This window comes from Centroberyx gerrardi, chromosome 15 (genome assembly GCF_048128805.1).
Source record: "Centroberyx gerrardi isolate f3 chromosome 15, fCenGer3.hap1.cur.20231027, whole genome shotgun sequence".
NCBI classification, from domain to species: domain Eukaryota; kingdom Metazoa; phylum Chordata; class Actinopteri; order Beryciformes; family Berycidae; genus Centroberyx; species Centroberyx gerrardi.
The window spans coordinates 22,274,744-22,297,283 of NC_136011.1; the positions used below are offsets into that span (position 1 = coordinate 22,274,744).

The 22,540-nt window shown below is 43.5% G+C and overlaps 1 protein-coding gene across 1 annotated transcript in view; it reads right to left on the bottom strand.

Annotated features, from left to right (window-relative positions):
• gfra1a (gdnf family receptor alpha 1a) overlaps positions 1 to 22,540 on the bottom strand; it is an 88,778-nt gene that overhangs the window by 15,835 nt on the left and 50,403 nt on the right. Inside the window, exons 5-9 of the mRNA XM_078288843.1 lie at positions 19,757 to 19,764; positions 7,102 to 7,268; positions 5,786 to 5,958; positions 3,778 to 3,887; positions 1,919 to 2,053 (exon numbers count right to left, since the gene is read on the bottom strand). Of these exons, the coding sequence (XP_078144969.1) occupies positions 1,919 to 2,053; positions 3,778 to 3,887; positions 5,786 to 5,958; positions 7,102 to 7,268; positions 19,757 to 19,764 (593 nt within the window). The remainder of the gene's footprint in view (positions 1 to 1,918; positions 2,054 to 3,777; positions 3,888 to 5,785; positions 5,959 to 7,101; positions 7,269 to 19,756; positions 19,765 to 22,540) is intronic.

A 22,540-nucleotide genomic window follows, 5' to 3' on the forward strand; every position in this document is an offset into this window, starting at 1 on the left:
AGCACACACGACTGCAAGCATCCGCCCTGCTGAAGTTCCCTTGAGCAAGTATGTAACAAAAAACTACATTGTGTATCTGAAGTAGAGTGTAACGCAGTGTCCCTACAGCGATCAATAAAGTATCACATTTCAGTGCTCTCCACTGATAAAAGGCAGTGTTTGGGGGGGGCGGTGATGGGTTGACTGACACTGACAGCACTGCATCAAAACAGAAGGAGGAGCATTAGCTGGGATTACACAGACACAGAAAGCAATAAATCTGTGTCTTATCTCCATGGCTTGGTAAGACTGCCGCACGACTTATTAGGGTTGGCTGGAGATAGGTGTGTTTGTGTGTGTGTGTGTGTGTGTCTGTGTGTGTGTGTAGGGATGGTTAATTAAAGTTGTCGTGTGAGAGGGCTTGATGACAAAGCCCCTTTCTTTCAGTGATCCGGAGGAGTTCTGCTACGGATATTAGGCACAAACACACACACGTCACACACACACACACACACACAGTTGCATTATAAGTGGTTTCTTTATAATGCAAGGGATAACAATGCCAGCATGGCTATGGGATATATTTGGTGAGAAGAGAGCGAGGGAGGGAGGGTGGGAGAGATAGAAAGAAAGAAAGAGAGAGAGAGAGAGAGAGAGAGAGAGAGTGTAAAGGAAAGGATGATAAAAAAGAGAGAAGATAAAAGAACAGAGGAGAACAGAGCAGAACAGAGCAGAACAGAGCAGAACAGAATAGAACAGAACAGAACAGAACAGAGCAGAACAGAAGAGAACAGAACAGAACAGAACAGAACAGAAGAGAACAGAGCAGAACAGAAGAGAACAGAACAGAACAGAACAGAACAGAACAGAGCAGAATAGAACAGAGCAGAACAGAACAGAACAGAACAGAGCAGAACAGAAGAGAACAGAGCAGAACAGAAGAGAACAGAGCAGAACAGAAGAGAACAGAACAGAACAGAACAGAGCAGAACAGAACAGAAGAGAACAGAACAGAACAGAGCAGAACAGAGCAGAACAGAACAGAACAGAACAGAACAGAACAGAACAGAACAGAGCAGAACAGAACAGAACAGAACAGAACAGAACAGAACAGAACAGAACAGAAGAGAACAGAGCAGAACAGAACAGAACAGAACAGAACAGAAGAGAACAGAGCAGAACAGAACAGAACAGAACAGAACAGAACAGAACAGAGCAGAACAGAACAGAACAGAACAGAACAGAACAGAACAGAAGAGAACAGAGCAGAACAGAACAGAACAGAACAGAACAGAACAGAACAGAAGAGAACAGAACAGAACAGAACAGAAGAGAACAGAACAGAACAGAAGAGAACAGAACACAACAGAACAGAGCAGAACAGAACAGAACAGAACAGAACAGAACAGAACAGAACAGAACAGAAGAGAACAGAGCAGAACAGAAGAGAACAGAACAGAACACAACAGAACAGAGCAGAACAGAACAGAACAGAACAGAACAGAACAGAACAGAACAGAACACAACAGAACAGAGCAGAACAGAACAGAACAGAACAGAACACAACAGAACAGAGCAGAACAGAACAGAACAGAACAGAACAGAACAGAACAGAACAGAAGAGAACAGAGCAGAACAGAGCAGAACAGAACAGAACAGAACAGAACAGAACAGAACAGAACAGAACAGAACAGAGCAGAACAGAACAGAACAGAACAGAACAGAACAGAAGAGAACAGAGCAGAACAGAACAGAGCAGAACAGAACAGAACAGAACAGAACAGAACAGAACAGAACAGTGCAGAACATTACAATACAGTACAGTACAGAATGGAACAGTAGAGAATAGAATAGAATAGGGCAGAGCAGAGCAGAAAATATGAGAACATGAGTAAAAGAAAAGACAACAGACGGGCAGGGGGAAGGCAGTGTGACTCACGGAGGCAGGTGTTGTCAGTGAAAAACTCGGTGAACTTGTCACACTCATCCTTGTTGTTGCCGCTGCTGCTGCAGTCACAGTAGGGAGAGACGCTGATCTTAGGTGAGCGCAGGTAGTTGGGAGTCATCACCGTGCCTGGAGCAGGAGGACGGGAGGGTAGGGAGAAAGTTAGAGATTTTTCCATCCATCCATCCATCCATATCTATAAAGCAGGCCTCTTGAACTTTTTTAATGTCAATCTCAGATCCTCATCTAACAACATTATGCTTTTAACCGTCAAGACAAGAGGATATTTGGAAAAGTAGATCCAATGATCACTAGTCTCATCCTCCCATTGTGCTAAATGATGAACGGTATAATAATCAAATTAAATCATTGTTCCACACACTAATTTCTGCCTTTCTCCTCCCCATGTACTGGAGTAAAACAGTATGGCAGAGTTTCTGCAGAAAGCAGAATGCAGAGAGGCTGGAGTGAAGAATAGGCTTTCTCACTGCGAGGGAAAGTAAATAGCTTCAGTCAGTGATTTCTTGCTCCCCCAATGGATTGTTCCCTTGTGCTGGCCACGCTCCAAAACAGGCCTTTTTGTTTTGCAGCAGGCAGAATGAATTGGCGTTTCTCTACTCGCTGGTACGAGTGTGGGAGTGTGTGGGCGCGTGTGCGTGCGCGCACAGACATGAGTGCATGTGTGTAAACATATGAGCGTGTGTGTGTGTTTGTGCTGCTGCATGGATCGCCTTCTACAGCCCTGCTTGCATCAGGAAAGTGATAGATAGAATGAGGAAGGGTCCCCCAGCGCAACAAAATTCACAACAGAGAGAGGAGCAGAAAAAGATGATGAAGGAGAAGACTGCCTTCTACACAGTTTCTCTCTTTTTCTTTATGTTGTCAGCTGTCTTGTCCCTCCCTGCTGACAGTGCTCTCTCTCTCTCTCTCTCTCTCTCTCTCTCTCTCTCTCACTTGGTTGGTCACTTGACTGAGTTTGATTTAACTGCCCTTCTGGCATGTCCTGGGAGCAGTGAGAACTTAGTTCTTAGTACACGTAGTGCTTTGTTTTGATATGAATTCCTACAAAGCTCTTGCATTTCTATTAAGTGTAGACCTATTAATCAAGTTATTAAGTGGGAAAAAACATGTTTTCCCTGCAGTATCCCTCACTGAGACTTTGGGCCATACAATTTATATATCTACATTTTTCACTGAGCTTCAAGTGAAACACTGCAAAGAGCCTCCTCCAATGACATCAGCCAAAGGAAAAAAAAACAAAAAACTCTCAAACCAAATCCAATTTTGAGTTTTGGAGATATTTTTTAGATAAAATAAAATATGTCAGCTTTCTTTAAAGGTGAAATGGTAAATATAATGCATAAGTATGATCAGTAGCACCTTTGCTACAGTAATGCAAATGGACCAGTGGTACTTTGCCATTTTTCTATTTTAGTTGATTGATATCTTCACAAGAACTTCAAACAATTTATCTAAAGACTTTTTGGCATTAGCTGCATTTCTCATTGAAAACAAGGAGCACTGCTAGTGACAAGCTAGAATGCTAACATTGCTAACAAGCAATTTTTAGGGAAGTTGAAAAGGAAACGTTTAGCATACCATCAAATGAGTGTGTGGCGAAGTAACAGAACCAACTAAAATTAAAGCCAATTAACAACAACCAAAAGACACTTGGAGCAAAAAGTTATGTTTTTATGAGCGCATTGCAGCAAATACCAAGCAACTGTCTAGCTGTTGTGGCAATAAAGTAAAGTAAAACTAAAAAGTAAAGACACTTGGAGAACAAAAAAGATGAGGTTGACCAATGGGAAACAGGTGTGTGTGGTTGTGTCTGTGTGTGTGGGCGTACTCACCAATAAGACCCGAGTATGCGAGGAGGCAGTCTGCATAGTTCTCCTTCAGACAGCCTGACAGCGAGCGAGGCTCCGGCTGGCAGTTGGCAAAGAAGTCAGCCAGACGTGACCTGTAACACACACACACACACACACACACACACAAGGATATAAAAATATCTAGAGGCAAACATGATTATAGCTCCAATAGATTTTGCATGAGAAATTCAGATGGCCAACGTGACTGGGAGGTGTAGCGAAATGGGCAGCGCGAATGAGTCGACAATATTTATCCTTCAGATGCCGCTGGAAGTCATTTATCCCAAATGCAATTAGCCTTCTAAATTGCTGCCTTCTGAACGGTAAGATGACCCTCTTATGTATGCTGCTGCTGTTTTGCATCCTGGGCAAGGCCAAAGGCAATTCTCGACCAACTCTATTTTATTTTACTTACTGGTTTCACATACATTTGTTTACACTTTTACCCCGGGTGCATTGGCATGTGAAATTGAAATGGAGTCTGGATTCCCAAGAAATTCACCTTTTCAAGTGAGATTGAATGCAATATACTGGCTCCTTGACACAAACCAGAACCACAGTGTGACTTTTGAACTCTAAACTCTTATACCTCGAAGACCTCGACCTCGTACTGTCTCTTAACACACAAACACACACACACAAACACACACACACACATAGACATGTGCGCACACTAATGAATGAGTTTGGTCTTACGTTGACGTTTGAAAAAGAGGGGATTGATGGTGAGCTCATTTCTGTGTTAATCTGAACAAGGTAGCCACAACCTGGTACCAGGAATTGGTCCCAAGCATGTACTAAAACTTATGTAGGCACGAACGCACATGTCCATGCATGCACACACACACACACACACACACACACACACACACACACACACACACACACACACACCCATGGTGTGATCTATCTAATCGCACCAATCTGGTGTGCAGAGCAGAGCAGAGCAGAGCAGTGCGTAGTGAGAGTTGTGTCAATGCCAGCCAGTATAATACACCTGACATATGGTGAGGGAGCTTGTAGAAACGCATGGCTCTAATCTATCTCTGCTAACTGACAAATGGACTGGGAGGAGGCCATGCTGCAGTGAGACCTGTTGTTCAGTCCTGGGCATATGTTTGATGGATAGAGAGAGCAATGAAAGAACAAGACGCAGCTAGAAGGGAAGACAGAGACATGTACAATTAATTTGATGTTGCAACGCCTCTTGCTGTTAAGTATGTTGAAAGAGGAATGAGGGGGCAAAGAGAGAGGGAGAGAGAGAAACAGAGAGACACACAGAGGGAGTGAGAGAGAGACACAGAGGGAGCGAGAGAGAGAGAGAGAGATAGATACAGAGGGAAACCTGAGGCCACAGTCCAAATGGAGCTCATTTATGATGCCTTAAATGCTTCCATTTAATCCCACAGAGCCACACGACTACTGGCTCTAGGCTCCAGAGATTGTATACACAATCACATACACACATACATGCACACACACACACACACACACACACACACACAGGCCCACACATACACATGAACACACAATACAATAGAGGTGATGTCATATGTCCATCATTGAATTACTCTTTTCTAACTAGCCGTGCAGCTTCATTGTGTGTATGTGAGAGTTTGTGTGTGTGTGTGTGACACAGAGAGAGAGAGAGAGAGAGAGAGAGAGAGAGAGAGAGAGAGGGAGAGAGGGAGAGAGAGAGAGAGATGGTGTGCTTCACTGAGACCTCAGCTAGACAGTTTATTTCTGCTTTTCTTGGTACATCTGTAACTTTTGTGACTAGTAACTCTCAAGACAGAAAGAGACAGAGTGTGTATTTGTGTGTGTGTGTGTGTGTGTGTCAGAGCGTGCAGTATGTGCTTTCAGATATACACTGTAGTTCTTTGTTTCAGTGTACAATGTAGATATTCGTCTTTTTTTTTTTTTTTTCTTGAAAGACGTAGGTGGGCTAATCTTTCTTACTCAGACATGTAGAAGATGTATTGTTTCTTACCTGCAGATGTAGTTGGTCTTGCAGGAACCCTGCAGTTCCAGACAGTTGGGTTTCTGTTTTTCTTCGTAGGAGCAGACAGGGACAATGGTCTGACGCCTGCGTTCGGAGCAAGCTGATTGGTCGCTGGGCGGGCATGAGCAGAACAGCATGCCGTAGCTGTGCTTAGGAGGGACCTGAGTGGAACAACAATCAACACATTAACTTTGGACTTGTGAATTTGTGAGATCCTGTTTTAGTTATTGTATTGTATTTTGGCAACATGGCATCGTTCTCATCAACTGTTCAATCACTATTGTGCTAGATAAAACAGTAATACAGAGTAGCATTTTTCCACGTTCGTTTTCCAGCATCTCTCTGAGCCTTACCAAGAACAGGCTGTTTCTGTTGCTGTGCCTTTAAGGCTCATTAATATTAATGACCCCTCTGTTCTGATTGGCTAACCGTTTCAAGAGTGAAACATAACAGACTGCAGCCCGGCAGCGACCGGTAGGGAAAACTCGCCAGTAATAAACAATGACAACTGCTCAACCGCTCTGAAAAAAACACTTTGTTAGTCTATTACTTCTTACAAAAATGATAATGAGCGAACTTTTGTGACGCCACAAAGTTACGGAAGTCCAAACGGCTCATTTAGAGGCTCGGTTTTCCAATATGGATTGTGTGGATTTAGATGGCTACCATGCGTTTTACTTTGTGTTTACTTTCACAATTTAGTTTAGATAGCACATCCAACTCCTTTATAATCAAAGAGGCAAGGGAAATCCCGTTTTACACGATATGGGACCTTTAAGATAAAGATCAATATTTTGAAAAGGTCACTGTGCCTATTCAACATTGCAATAATAGAGTAATAACATCAATACTTTATGAAGTTTATGTTAGAAGACACAGTATACTATATAGGGATTTAAACTGTAATGGGACCGTAACTGCAAACGGCTGAATTTTCAGCTGTGAAAAAAACAAAAACAAAAAAAACATCATACATCAAAATAACACTAGCAATCTCATGCGTTCTCTGTAATTTGCTAATGATTGACATTGTTGCTTATTTGAAATGGTCCTAATTAAGTTATTCCAAAGGGTTGGGGGTGCTGTGTGGTAATTACAACGTTTCACAACATTTTTACAATATGGCAATGACAGTTGTGAAAAACACCTTTTGTGTTTCAAGACTGCATCAAAGCTGTCAAAGCTCTGTGCTGGAAAAACAAACCTTGAAAGGGAGTGTACATGATTATTTATTGCGATTTTGACAACCCCCACCCCCTTTTTTTTAGCCTTTTTTTGATAACGCTATGTCACAGGTGCCTTGCCTTGTCGAAGAACTGCCGCAGGGCCTTGTGGCACTTCCTCTTGTTGCAGACTTCAGCGGTGGAGACGCGGCTGGTGCAGGGGCTGATGTAGGCCGAGCGGTACTTCTTGCACGTGTCGTTCAGGTTGCAGGCCTTGGCAGCATTCAGACAGTTATTCTCCCTGGTCACTGCTGGCTCACCTATAGGAGAAGGAATGAGTGGAGTGGAAGCAGTAGAAGAAGGGAGGGGAGGGAAGGGGAGGGGAGTGGAAGAGAGAAGAGAAGAAAGGGTAATAATTTAGCGGATGTTGTCAAGATGATGATGGTAATGTCTGTATATTCAATGTTTCATCAAGAACAAACAATAGAAGGAGGCAGGGAGAAAGTTAAGAGAAAGAAAATTGTGTGTAATGCACAGTACAGGTAGTAGCTACACCGTGTGTAAACCTACAGAATTCATCATCACAAAACAAAAGCAATTCGACTCCCTAGGCTGCAGCATCTCCATAACAATGTATGGAAACACAGAGAGAGATAGCAGCATAATGATGTTGTCTCACTACTGATAACCACAGCAACACGTAAACTGCAGTCCTGGTGTCTATGTGTGTGTATTTGTGGATATGAAGGTGCATTTGTTTTTATGTCTATTCTGTGTCTCTGCATGTGTGTGCATGTGTGTGTGTGTGTGTGTTTATGCTAAGTAAGAACAGAAGACCCCATTTGCTTCCTGCTTGGCCTAAATCAAACAGTGGCCCTTGTATACATGGCCCTGCTGGCCAACCAGGCATGTGCCAATGTGTGTATTTATGCACGTCTGTGTTTGTGTGTGTGTGTGTGTGTGTGCGCGCGTGTGTGTGTGTTGTGTGTACAGCCCTTGTAGTCATCAAAGTCTCCAGTGCAGTGCCTTGCTCATCTGTCAGCCTGCACTAATTGCCAGTGTTCTCCTAGATCCCCCATTAATTAACATTTTGAGAGACTTTTTCCCCTGCTTTTTTGTGAAAATGGAGCAAAAACAGCATTTTTTTTCTTTAACGAGCACCAATTAAACTGGGGAGAGGCCGGCGTGACAAACAGACAGAAGGGGAGGGGAGGGGAGGGAAGGGAGCAGAGGCGTGCGGCATGAACGGAGCGAGCGAGCGAGCGAGCGAGCGAACCAAACCGACTGATGGGGTGTTGTGTTGCGCTGCCGAACGATGTTAATAAGATTCAACACTTTGAGGTGAGGGAGAGAGAGAAAAGACAATGAGAGAAGAGAGAGAGAGAGAGAGAGAGAGAGAGAGAGTGGGAGGGAGATAAAGAGGGAGAGAGAGACTGGAGGAGGTTATGAGTTGATGGTCTGGGGAAGTATTAATTGGACACAGAGAGGATAGTGTTTGTTCTACTAGAGAGGAGGAGATGCTTAAGGTTTACGCTGGAATAAAAAAAAAAAAAAAACAACTGACCCCCAATGGCTTCTCAGGAATGCCACTGCCTGCTTACTCAAAGCCAATTCACTCAATTACTTCCTTTTTGTCCTCACTCTGTTTCAACTCACTGTCACCTCTCCTCCTTCCCTCTGCCCTCTTTTCCTTCATTTGCTCCTCTTTCCCTTCCTCCTCAAGCCCCTTCTGCCCCCGGTCTCTCCCTCTCTCAGCATGCAGGCTCAGACTTTAATCTTACATAACAATGCTGTTATGTTGCAGTTGGATGAAAACCTTGTATCTCCCAAAAAAATCACACTTATGAATGCATGTACAATATCAAATAATACACGTACACATACAAGTTTTAAATGGTTTTCTTAAGGCTTTTTTGTCATGAAACTTGCCAGCTTTCAACTGAAAATGAGAAAATGAAAACCAACAAAATTGAAGACAGGATTTCGTTTTAAAATGACAGCAGAAAAAATGATTTAGTCCTAAATTATCATTTTATTTTTTTAAAATGCTGTTTAAAGACGTCTTTGCCACACACTTTTCCCCCTATCCTGGCAGCTGAGCGGCCCACCCTGCTCTCCCCTCCACTCCTCTTCGCATTTCTCCATCGCTTCAAAACCCTTTCAATCTCTCCCCCGCTGCAACTGCATCTCTCCCGCCTTTCAACCCTTCCGTCCGCCTTCCCTTCCTTCCTCCTTCTCTCGCTCTTTCTCTCTTCTCTGTGGATCAGACACATGAACTTCTTAAGTTTTTCCATCTGCCTTGGATCAACTGACTGGCTCTCATCTGCTAACCCTACAGTCGTCCCCTGGGCAGCTGAGTGTGGTTTGTGTTTTTGTGTGTGCATGCGTGTATATTTGTGTATGTGTGTGTGTGTGTGTGTTGGGGATGGGGTGGGGTATCCTTTCCTATCCTTTGCTTCATTTAAAAAGGACCTGATCAATAGTGCAGCCATCTATCATGTTGGCAGGTGCAGGACTCCTGGGTTAGAGAGTGTGGGAGGCTCATCCCAAACAAAAAGCTGCTGTGCTTGCCAACCTCTCACATGTGTGTGTCTTGCCATTCATCCATCCATCGATCCAGGTAGTCACACATTCATTCATCGTCAACTTGATCTTTTTACTATGATCATTTTTCAAAGAGTGCGCAAAATTGATTTACAAACAAGTTTCCCTGGGTAAGCCTGTGATCCTTCATCAAGGCGTTTCATTCTGCTGTACTCTGGAGTAATCTGTACTCAAGATCTGTGCATGTGAAGAGTTTGACATATCCACCATTTGAACTAATGCGACACCTAGTCTTACTAAATGATTGATAGCACAAAATAAAAAACAAATTATGGTACTTTCCAGAGGATAGTAGGGAACTTAAGTCCTGAGTAGGCAAAATGTTAACACCTTTCCAGCCTGAACTGTAGGCATGATGAATGATGAATTTCAGGGAATGTTTTTTTCTTTTTGCAAAATGGATATGTAGCGTTTTGGAAATGAAGTCTTCATATCAAATGTTTGTACATAACAACAGTGATGAGGATTTACAATACTTTTCAATACTGGGTTGACCTCCATCCAGTCTGTTTGTGTAGTTTTGTCCCCATGCAGACAGACAAACAGCCAGCGAGCCAATCCTCTAGCCTCAACCCTGAGGGCACATGACTATTATCACAAATTGGGGGGTTGTGGGGTGTGTGTGCATGCATGTTGAATTTGTGTGTGTGTATGTGGTGTGTGTGTGTGTATGTATGTGTGTGTGCGTATCATGCCATTCACTGAGGGGATGATAAAAGGCATATGAAGTTTTGAGGGTTTTGAAAGATTGTGTGTGAAGATGTTTATGTGCAAATGTCTGTTTGCGTATTTAGGTGTCATGTGCAATGCTGTCCAGCGCTTTAGCCATTTCTCTCCTCCGACAGTGATAGACAACAGTGTGGTGTTGTCCCCCCACCCCCCCAATGCATACACACACACACACACACACACACACACACACACACACATATACCCTACAGCGCCCCCTGTGTCAGCAAACGCATCTGCTGAACTCCCAGTGCACTCCTGGCAGATGGCACTGTCTCTCAAACACGCACACACACTCACACACACACACACACGCTGCGCACTCTGACAGGGCCCACACAGGGTTGGGGCCGGGGCCATCTGGAGGCCTGGTAGGGGGAACGAGGCCCCCCCAGTGGCTCATGTTTCCGATTCAACCTCAAATTGATTATCATGTCGCCTGTTTCCTCCAGCCCCACCACCCCCACCTAATTCCAATTACCATGGGACGCCACGGGGTCGAATCTTGACCTTAGCCTCCTCTACCTCCTCCCCTCACCCCACTTCGTGTCTCCCCTTCCCTCTCTCCTCAACTCTTCTGCCGTCTTCTCTCGTCATGCTGACTCTTTCTTCTTCCTTGTCTTGTTTCTCCGCTCTCTCCCTTTCCTCCTCTGTCTCCCCTCGACTTCCCATTCTCCCTCCTCTCTCATCTTTCTATCCATGCGGTGCTGGATGCATTCCAATCATTACCTCCCTTCCTCTCTCTCCATCATCATCATCATCCATCTCTAAAACTCACTAAAGGAGTTTAGTGACTCCCATCGTTCTTGTTCTCTTCCTCTCTCTCTGTCTCAATTCCTTCTGCCATCTGTCCTGCTCTTGAGAACAAAGTTGAGTCATTTAAATGGCCTTCAGTAGCCTTTCAATGCCTCTGTCCCAACCTCCCGTAGTCTTTGGTACAACATTTCACATTGTTATAGATCTTTGTGAATGCTTAATTATCAAAATTGGCTGCTCTGGGAACCTGTAGTTGCTGCCTGTAATTTAGTTTCTTTCTTTTTTATTTTTCGAAAACCGTGTCTAAAAGCTATACTCGTGACAAATGTACAAACATGGCAAAGGAGATGCTGGCTGTATTATTCATTCTGTGTCCAGGGTCCTACTTTTTCAGGAAGTAATTTCACTTTCTTGCCATTATCGATATTGAGAGCTGGGAAAAAGCCTGAATGTGGCAGGTGACAGCATATCCACAGGGCAGCTAATGTTGGAGGTTGACTCGTTTTCAACCTCTATGGAGGAGTAATGCTAAACAGTTTAAATGCTCTAACAAATTGAAATATTACTCTTAAACTTTCAGATCTACTCTCTTCCAAACTCCACACCGGCCCTATGATCTAATGAGACTGAAATGGCCCAGACTATTGACGCCATTTCTATAGTCTGTCATGCTGACTCATTCATCCCTTTGGCTCAGTCTGTCTGTCCACGTCTCCAATTATTGTGATGAAGGGGGTAGAGTGGAGGAATGATTACATATTCAAAACCAAGAGGGGATGATCTCCTGCACACCTATGTGGGGTAGAAAATACATCATAGACTCTACATATCACTATGCTAATATACTTTAAATTTAGCATTCAAACACTAGGGGACTGCTTCAGACTGTGTAAGTCTTAAGTGGATTTAGATCCGCACATTTGAGCTGCTCCTGTTCAGACATGGACTATTCGATGTGTGTGCACTGAGCAGTTGGTCGTGCCATTGCTTGTGCATGGGTGTATTCAAAACTTCAGCAAACTCAGGCCATGGACTTTTCTCTCTTTAATGGCCCTTGCCTTTAAAAACCATGCACCTTTAATTCAATTTTGGTTAGGATAATGGAACACAAAACTTGAATTGGCAACATACCCTTGGGACATTAATTAGGTAAGAACATAATAAAATATAAATACAAAATCTGAAATGATTTGGCAATCCTCAGTGTGTATCCATTAAATCTTCCAACTCTGAATAGGAGCAGCACCAATCAGCGGATCTCAGTCCATGTGAGACCTGCAGAATTTTACGCAGTCTGAATCAGGCTCTATGACCATTGATGTCGTTGATATATATAGATCATTCTCCCATGCTATCATCCTTGACATGAGCATTACACATTATTACAATAAGCGACTGTCCTTGTTATAGACATTCTTACTATAATGGCATCATGCTATTGTCTCAGCAGTGTTTTTCATTGTCCTCTTTAACCACTGCCACAACACGCATTACTCCATCCAGTCAATTGAAGTTCAATGAGGGGGAACTGGGAGCACTTGACAAGCCAGTTTGTTTCCACTAGTCATACCACTATAGCAGTGGAAAGGGTCAGTGGCTGCCTGCTATGTCAGTGGGTGACTGACTATGATTCATAACCAGAATCCCTTTGTTTGCAAAGTACTATGTGCAGGAATTTGTCTTGCTGGCATGGCTGCAGGGACATATCAACAGCTAACATACTGACACACATGGCACAGGGACAACAAGACCTCAGATACAGTGCAAGGGCAGGGTGCTTGAAAACAGACTGTGCATATGACTAAAAATATACATTCAGCATTCAATTACTACATGCTTTCAAGCAGCATGGTACTAAGTACAGCTGCAGCCATAGGGGAGATATAGTGAGTGTCCAGTGTGCAAAGAGGTAGTTATGGACCTGCACAGCATGTCCATCATGGGGGAGGATTTACAGTGTGCAGCATTCAAACAACAGTTACTTGGTCATAATTTGAGGGGTTTCATTCCAAAATATTATATATAAATAACCAGTTGGGGAACAAAAAAAAAACCCATAACTGCCTGAAATGTATCAGTCAATATTTCAAAGCGAGAGAACACAGAGGTTTCTACTGCATCTTCAAAAACAAAACAATTCTGTAAGCAATTGTATTACTCATAACTGTAATAATAACCCAAAATGTGCTTTACTTTCATACCAGTAATACTTTTGGAACAGTACATGCCATTTTTGTCAAATGGATGATATCTCATTTTGGAATGAAACTGAGCCATTTAGCTTATATAATAGGGTAAATATTAGGTCACTGAGCTCAAGTTGGTCTTTTTTTCATAGCTGTTATTGTTTAAATATGGTTCAGCATGATGGCCAACTCATATTCAACTCACATTTAACTCATATTCGTGTTTTGATGTTAAATCCATAGTGCAGATGAGTCAGTTTACTGTCTCAGAACTTACAATATTGATTGTATGCATGGTTTAAGGTCTATTGTTTGTCACAGACCTTGATTTAAAAATGCAGTGTTCATATTTTATTTCCCTTTACAACTTTTATAAATTGTAAACTAAATTTGTCCTGTCCTTGTCTACACACATCTTTATTATTCATGTGTAAATTACTTTCCTTGCGCCTCCTTCCCACTTTGAGAAATTACTGCACGGTCAGATTCAATAGAAAAATCTAACATAATAAACGAGGCCTGGGGTCTCTTCTCTGTGTATCTGCTCTCTCTCTCTCTCCCTCTCTTGATTATCAGTGGTGAGTTACACTGCCGTCCGCTTTAATGGGCTCCACGCCTGAAAGTGCAAGACAAGCAGAAATGGAGAGAGTGGAGGGCTGCGAGGGGAGAAGAGAGAGAGAGCCCCAAGGTTTACTCATCTTTCTCTGCCTCTCCCTTTCTTCCCTCTCTTTCTCATTCTCCACCTCTTTCTCTCTCTCTCGCCGCTTTTCTGATTCTCCGTTTTTCACTTACTTTCTCTCCATTTCTCTCTCACTCTCGCTTTCTGTGTGGTTAATAATCTCCCTCTTCCTCCAAACAGTGTCCCAGTGCAATAAAGCCACATGGCACTTGGTGCAGCAAATACCATAACTCACAGTTCCTAGTAATTGATCCCTGTAGTGCAACAGTCTCTCTTTCTCTTTCTCCCTCTCTCTTCTTCTTCTTTCTACCCTTCTATCTACACTTCTTCCTCCTCTGTCACCTCTTTCTTTCCCTACCAACTTTTTTTTCTCTAATTCTATTGAATTCATTGAGCTTCATTGGCAAAGAGTTCAATACAAATCTGCCAAAGACAATTATTTTTGTGTCTCCCATTATCCGCTCTCCTCTTCCAGTCTCCTAACATCCCATCCCATTGCAATGTTACACTTCTCCCTCTGCCAGCGAAATCCCTTCGCCTCATTTCCTGATCATATTCTAGCCAGGCTTCTACAGAAGTTCTACACCGGCATTCATAACACGCTTTTGGTACCTCATCAGTGCTTTAATTTCATACATGACATGTTTTTTTTTTTCTTTTTCACCTAAAATTTCACTTTTGGTCAAACTTGCTTATCTTCAAACCTGGGCATTTGACTGCTGGAACTGATGGAGGAGTGGAGACACGGCCTGAGGCGAATCCTGTGTGTTGGCGAAAAATGTTTTCTTCCCCTCTCTGCTTCATGAAGTCCCTGCATCCCATCCCATCCCAACCTTATTCCCATTCAAAACCCCTCTGGTCCCTCCTGTAATATCAACAAGCTATTAACTCGTGTCCCCTAATAGTCAAGTGGTTAACTTCAACACCTCTGGAGCCGTACGCACCACTCCTGGCCTATAGGATTCAATCCCACCGGAACTTTCTCTCCTGCGACTCCCCTACTCTCGCTCCCTCTCTGGTTTCAAACTGTCTGAATAAATAAGAAAATGCTAAAGGTAAGTGGACGGCCCCTGTTTTCAGATACTCCAGAGGCTGACAGCAGAGAGTCAAAGAGAGCGTGAGAGAGGCAGAAAGTTGGATAGAAGGACAGAGAGTGAGTGAGTCAGTGAGTTGTGCGCCGTGTTTGAGCAAGAGGAAGCACATGCAACAGACAAAAACTGCGAGGGAGAGAGATGGAAACAAGAAAGCGTCTGAGAAAGAGAAAGAAGAGAGAAGAGAGTGGGAGGGAGAGAGAGGGAAAAAAATCGCCCTGCCTCTCCACAGTGATGAATCTCCAGTGAGGCCTGTTTCATTACCCATCTGCCAGCGTGGAGATATGCCGGTAAGAGCAGGCCCTGTGGGGCTGCAGCAGAAATATATGGCTCTTTAATAATCTCCACAAACACATTCCAGTACAGTATTGTACGGTACGCCGCCTCCACACTGCTCCCTGGCTGTCCAGAACCTGGCCCCACACACTATCTCCACTCCTACATCAGCTCTCCACTTTAACTCCCGAGTCTGCGGCCACAAGTCACACGTTTCATATATTGAATTGATGCTTCTTATGAGGTCTGCCCTGTGCCAATGGATGTGCATGTAAAGATAGCCAAACATGCATGCACCATTCTCTCAGCCTGCCGCTTTACTCCAGCACCATGCATCACCATTTTACCCTGGCTGCAAAAAAAAACTGATGCAACACTGGAGTTTTTTCAGCAATAGGTTTAACACTGTCCAGAATGTCTATACAAAGAGGGTCAAGTGATGGTTTGTTCCCAGTGTGAAGAGGCTTTGGAACTACCACAATGGATTTGTACCTCACCCATCCTCTTAGTGCGGCTCCTAGTAGCACAGCCACCAGTTGCTGTCTACTGTATGCTGAATAGTGTCCTGAAACTGCTTTGGTCTATATCACTTGTGCTGTTGCAGTGATAGATATTTTTCCCACTGCAAGACTGATAAAGTACTATTACTACTACTGTAACCACAACTTTTAAAAAGACTACTACAGCAACTATTACAACTACAACTACAACTGTAACTGCAACTGACACTGCAAATACTGCTACAATAATTACCACTGCTCCTACTACTGCTAATACGACCAACACTATGGACTTTATTTACTGTCATTTTACTAGAAAAATTCTGTCTTGCTTTTGCTTGTATTTTTGATTTTTGTTTTTTCAATCCATTTATTTTATATAAAGCACTTTGAGTTGCATTCTATGTATGAATGGTGCTGTAAAAATAAAGTTATTATTATCGTTGCCAGCCTAGCCCTAGGCCTGAGACCGCATCTTAACATCTTAACCTAGCAACAAACTACATCTGCGGCTTCTAGCCCCAGCCCCATCCAGCACGTAACCCCAGTCCAGACATTTACCCTCAGCAAACTACCTCAGATCCCAACCTACAGCTTCCACCCAGCTGCTCCGCCTCTTATATCCAGCCAATACCCGCAGTACCCATTTCCTTCTGTTTAATATCTCCAGCCATTCTGCCTACACCATCTCCTCCTCACTGGTCCCCAGCCCAAACCGCCTATCCGCATCCCCTACCCTCCAATACATCCAGCCCTTCTGCTTTTACCGTCCCCTACCTGTGGTCCCTTTCTGAACATCAAACAGTCCACTATAAAGATGGATGTGGACATCTAACAACTGGATAGCCTGTTTACTCCGGTGTGAGTACAAGTCGCAGCACAAGCCCCCAGAACACATGCCGCATGAATGTATTCAACAGCTCACCTCTGAGTCTGTCAAATTGATTTACAATAGTGGCAGCGATGTGCCAATGAATTTGTTACGCAGCCGGGAGCAGAGTGGAGCAGGGAGGGAGTTATTGTTGGCCCATAATTAGTCCTGCTGGTGCCCTTTCAGGTAAGTGTGTGTGTGTGTGTATGTGTGTGATGGAGAGAGAGACTGAGGAAGAGATAGAGAAAGAGGCAGAGAGCAAGAGAAAGAGACAGGTAATAGGAGAGAGACAAAGAGAGGGCACATAACTCCCAATAACAGTTAACTGTTGACACTGAGGCCTTAGTCTCAGCCCTATACTTGACCAGAGGAATGAGAGAGAGAGAGAGAGAGAGAGAGAGAGAGAGATGGACAGAGAGAGAGGGGGAGAGAGACAGAGAGTGACAGAGACGCACAGTAAGAACGAGAGAGAGATAGAGAATTCTTTTTCATCCTGTCAGCTATGGAAATCAACATGACGTTCTCTATCAATCCAGATCATTCACTCTCAATCATGTGAGAAGGAAAACACCCCAGCCTTGTTTCCATCAGCCATCTCTCTCCTCCGAACGCCAGTAGGAGGTGAAATCTGTGCAGCTTTTCCTTTATGACAGGAGCTGATGGCTGCTGAAAGCAATCTGGCGGCACAGGACTTTCAGATCGATACTGAGGGATGGCAGTATAGTCGGCTAACGCAGTACACCGGCGGCACAGAGAGGGAGACTGTCATGTCAAGTCTGGATGAATAGATCACTGGGATTACTAGCAGGCAGCTTTGACAACTAACCTCGCACTCTTTTTAATCTTCCGGCCTGACAGAACTATGTTAAACTGAATGAAAAATAGCTAATAATTTATGGATCTGTCTCTGGAGATGGATATTTGAGTCCGGCACAGACGATACACTCAAAGAAAAAGATTGAAGTAGTTTTGGACGGCAGGGTGGCCTAAAAGTTAGAGAGGCTGTCCTTCAACCAGAGGACCCAAATTTCCCTTCGAGGATCAATATAGTATCACAGTATTATTAGTAGAGCACAATCCAGTGTACCGATCCTCTTTATTAAGGATTAAACTGTTGCAATCCAGCACCTGAGCTGAGGACCACAAAAGAACAACTGATTCTGTAGTACAAGCATGTAATCTTCAGGAGCGTTATCTGTTGTCCATGTTGGACAAACACGAGTACTTCGACGCGTCACATGTTGTTACTGTGGTTTCACTCCATCTGCCAGCTGTCAATCATCTCCTCCAGCTGCTGTCACTCTTCGTACGCAGACAGGATTTGATTATAGCCGGGGGGTCAAAGGGCACGTCAGAGTGACAACTCATCACAAACTGTGGAACATTGCTGTTGTCACCGGGTGCTATTTCTATTGCTAGGAAATATTTTTGTAAATACAGAGTGGGTAGTCTGCCCACGCCGTGTATTTTCACTCTTATTTAAACTGTGAAAAAGCAGAGAGGATTTTGCCTATATGTAGGAATCATATAGGAGAATTACTGTCATGGAAAAAAAAATCAAACCTGGCGCCACATGAGCCTATAAAGATGTAGCCATAAAAAGGAAACATCACACTTTGCACTACTGCTGCACTCTAACTCAGCCTCTGAGTGGACTCATTTCCAACATGTAGGCCTACATTTTACTCTCTGAGAAGCAACAAGTATTGATCTGGCATCTAGTAAATTAGGAGACAGGAGTTTTGTGTTACAACATGCCTATTCAGTTTTACTTTTCAGCAACTGAGAATGAATAGATAAGGAGACCGGTGTACATGGATGTAAGAGTCAACTGCCATGTGGACTGTCACACAGTTTTTTCCCCAGATACCAAAGATCCTCTAGGACAAGTCGGCCTGTCACTGCACAAGAACCACAATCACCAACTCAGAGGACTCAGAGTATTTATAGGCACCAGTACAAAAAATGCTTAGTGGTGGGACGGTGGAAGCCTATAGATAAGTGAAGCACGCTTGTAACCAGAAGGTCACCAGTTTGAATCCACAGACTAGCTGTGAAAACCTGGGCAAGGAAAGGGAATGGGAACCACTGAACTGCTCAGTGGCAAACAGTAGAAGACTGTGGTTGTACTGGGAAGCTCCCAGGTGTGAATGTGTGGAACTGTGTGAATGTGAAGCAGGGCATTGCTGAAAAAGAGTGCTCAGTCTTTCTTGGGTAAATGAAGATAAAAAAAACACCCATAGATAATCCATACACAGTTCCTTGATGCCACTAAACGATTTGGATGATATGGCAGTGTTAGCTTTATCATTTTTGCCAGCAATGGCACTTTTGGTTTTGATTCCATGTTCATCACTGTCCTCGTCCAACTTCTCTCTGTCAACAGCTACTGTAGATATGGATCATGGATAGGCAAGGGGCAGACCTTGCAACATCTTAAATGCCGCTGTGATATAGAAAAAATATCCCAAAAAATGGTCATGTGGAAAATATGTCTTCAATGATCTGGTAGTAAAGTGGTTGTGAGCTAGAGGCTTGTATTAACTGCCTGCATGGCCACCAAGTACATCCATCAAATCTGCCTTGATGTATGGCCTAATGAGTGCATGGGCGAAATGCAAACTCTCTCTCTCTTTCTCTCTCGCTTGCTCACACACACACACACGCACACATGCACACACACACACACACAGAGGCAGTGTTACGCTAGAACTCTAGGAGTGTCATCAGTTCTTAGATGGAGTATCTCCAGGGAGAGAGTCAGAGATGTGACCTGTCACTCAGACAATCTGAATACCATACATCAAACAAGTGAGATGTCTTTGTCTGTGTGCATGTGTGTATGTGTCTGTCTGTCTATTTGTCTGTGTATAAGTGCCTATTTGCGTGTGCATGCATGAGTATGTGTGTGTGTGTCTGTCTATTTGTCTGTCTTTATCTGTGTGTGCATGTTTGTGTGTTCATGCATGAGTATGTGTGTGTGTGTGTGTGTGTGTGTGTACGCTGGCAAGTTTGTGTTCTGAGAACAAAACACACACCGCCCCCCGCCTCCCCCCCAACTGTCACCCCCCTATAATTGGCTATGGAGATGGCCGATGTCAGACCGTGCTCTCTCCTCTACAAGCTTTGCAGAGATGCAGGAAGCTTTTGATGGATGGTGCTCATTTTCTAAGCTGTGTCTTGGACACTTTAGGTGCATACGACCCACTTCTTTTGGGCTATATGTTTTTAATTTAACATCCAGGCGTGTCAAAGTCTGGCCCGAAGATGGATGAGAACTCCTCTACCTCTCTTGGCAGGTTGAAAGCAGGAAAACACAGGGGGGAGGGGCTGAGAGAGGAGAGGGGGGGGGGGTTGAGGGAGAGAAATGGAGGGGTGGGTGTTAGCGGGATAGAGAGTGTATGGAAGCAGCCTTATAAGGGAAAAAAAAGAGAAGAGAGAGTGCTGCAGACACCGACCAGACTGCTGACAAAGGCAGATGAGAGGAAAGGAGGGAGAAAGAGAGAAGAAAGAAAAAGAGAGGGAGAGTGAGAGAGCAGGGGCTGAGGAAGAATTTCGACGGGAAGACAAAAGGAGAAGTGGTGTTTGGAGAAGAACACCGAAGCGGGAGAGGCAGAGAACAATATGATGGTAAAAGGGGAAACAAAGAGAGACAGACAGAGAAAGAGCCACTATCTTTGTCTCCCAGCGATACTTTGTTCGGAATACACCTTTTTAACAGAGGGCAGCGCCCCGCAAAATGTATTCTCAAATGGATATAGTAAATTGGACATAGATATAGATTGTTACCAGGGAATACCTGGGCATTACAGGCAATGTCTTAGATTTTAAGCAGACATTTGGTCTACATTAAGTACACAAAGTATTGGTAAGATTGGTAACAAGCAGCACTTTAACTTAAACTACTTGAAATGCATTGTGGGGCATTAACAGTATTCATTATCAGTAAGTATACATGCTTTATTCCTACATTATAATCTAATTTGAAAAACTGTCTGATTACAGTTTACAACACAAACAACAACTGGAATATAAATGGAGAAGGTATTGACATAAAAGTTGGTAGTAGTTGTAACTGATAGGAGCACATTGGCTGTGTTATGGGAGTTTCTGGTAAGTGAGCGTTGTACATAAGCACTGTTTGCAGATAGTATCAGCTACTACAGCTACTTGCTATGGGAACAAATTGCACTTCATGCAACCTGCTTTTCATTATCAGCACAAAATGCAGTTGAGACAGCAGATTTTCTACAAAAAAAAAACCCAGTGTAGTGTGAACATGCACTAATCTACTGCACATCTCCCCGTTAGGACTGAAGTGGATTTAATGGGTGAAATCTACAAAGGAATCATAGCATTCACCCGGACAGTGTATTGTATGGCATGAGCAGGCAAACCTAATATTTCATACTCTCACATTGCATGGACAGTGATTATCGGTTGCCTCTGATGTCAGTGAAGCAATCCCTCTGCACCGCTGGTTCTGGTGGGTGTATGGGGATGAGGAGTGGTGTGGGGGGGGTGCGCAATGGAGCGAGCGATGAGGTCATGATTAAATGAGATTAGTTAATGATTACTTAATGACTTGACAGGCAACCCCGGGCTCATTTACCAACCGATGACTTCCCCTGCACGCTCATTATTTGGGAACATGAGAACAACGGGTCAGTGTGTTCAGACACAGCCTAATTACATTGACTCTGGACACTGTCTCGTTTCAAACCAGGAGAGTTAAAAAACATCCACATGAGCATTTCTTTTCAACATCAAGTTTTATTCAAGTTTGAAAAAAGCTGTTTTGACACATCTGTTTTTAGCTCGAGTCAGAATTAGAATAGGTGAGCACGAGCGAGTGCGTGTTCTCGGCTGTGGCTCGCCTGCGTAGTCTTATGGCGGAGTGGTGATAACACCTATCGCTAACAAAAATAATTATTTGTTATTTCCGCCTTCAGCTGTATCTCTCTCTGCATCTCACTGTATCTACTCTCTCTTTTGTCTCACTATGTTCCAGCCGTCTGTACGCCTCTCTGTAAATTTCCCTCTCTCTCACCTTCTGCTTTTGACCGTGTCTCTCCGCATCTCTCTCTCTCTCTCTTTTCCTCACTGTCCATGTACTCTCTTCTGTTCGATAACTCCATCCTGCACCTTTCAATAAAATAAAACCAAATAGAAAGCACTCAAAGGAAATGAACAGTGGCCTCCAGCGCCTTGGCCATCCATTTGGCCTCACTACGGCAGCAGAAACACAGTGCCCTCAGTTATTTTACAAGGCTGTGTGGTGAGTGAATCAGGATCTGCGTACTTTCTCTATCCATTACAACAAGGTGGGAATGAGACTGACGTAGAGGAAGAAAGGGTCTTGCAGAGATGTGTTTGTGTGAGAGAGAGAGAGTTGCTTTTCACTCAGACCAAGCAGATACAGTTATTTGGCCTTTTCTACAATGCTGTAGGACGTCTACTGAACATAATAGACTTGATTTTTGCCTTGTACCCATCTTGTGTTCTTTGAGTTCTAGGACTTTTTGTTGCTTTTTTCAGAGCGATGCGATCCTCACAGAATCGTTGATTCACTTGTGTCAACTTGACCTCCCAAAAGTAAAGTTTTTTTTTTTTTGTGTTTTTTATTTTCATTGAGGTTATTGCTACAGCTACATGCACATCACTGTATTCAGTACTGAGCCAAAGTGGAAATAAAGATTTTCTAATTAATAAAGTAGGGCTCACAGCTTGTTTTTATGCTCCCAAAGATATTTATTTGTGAGACAGTTTGCTTAAATATTTATTTGTGATCCTCCAGAACTGAAACATTGTCTCAACTATAAATACCTACTGTATGAATTGTTTTCCCATTGACGCTCATGCATATTTTACATTATCTAATGCCTTTT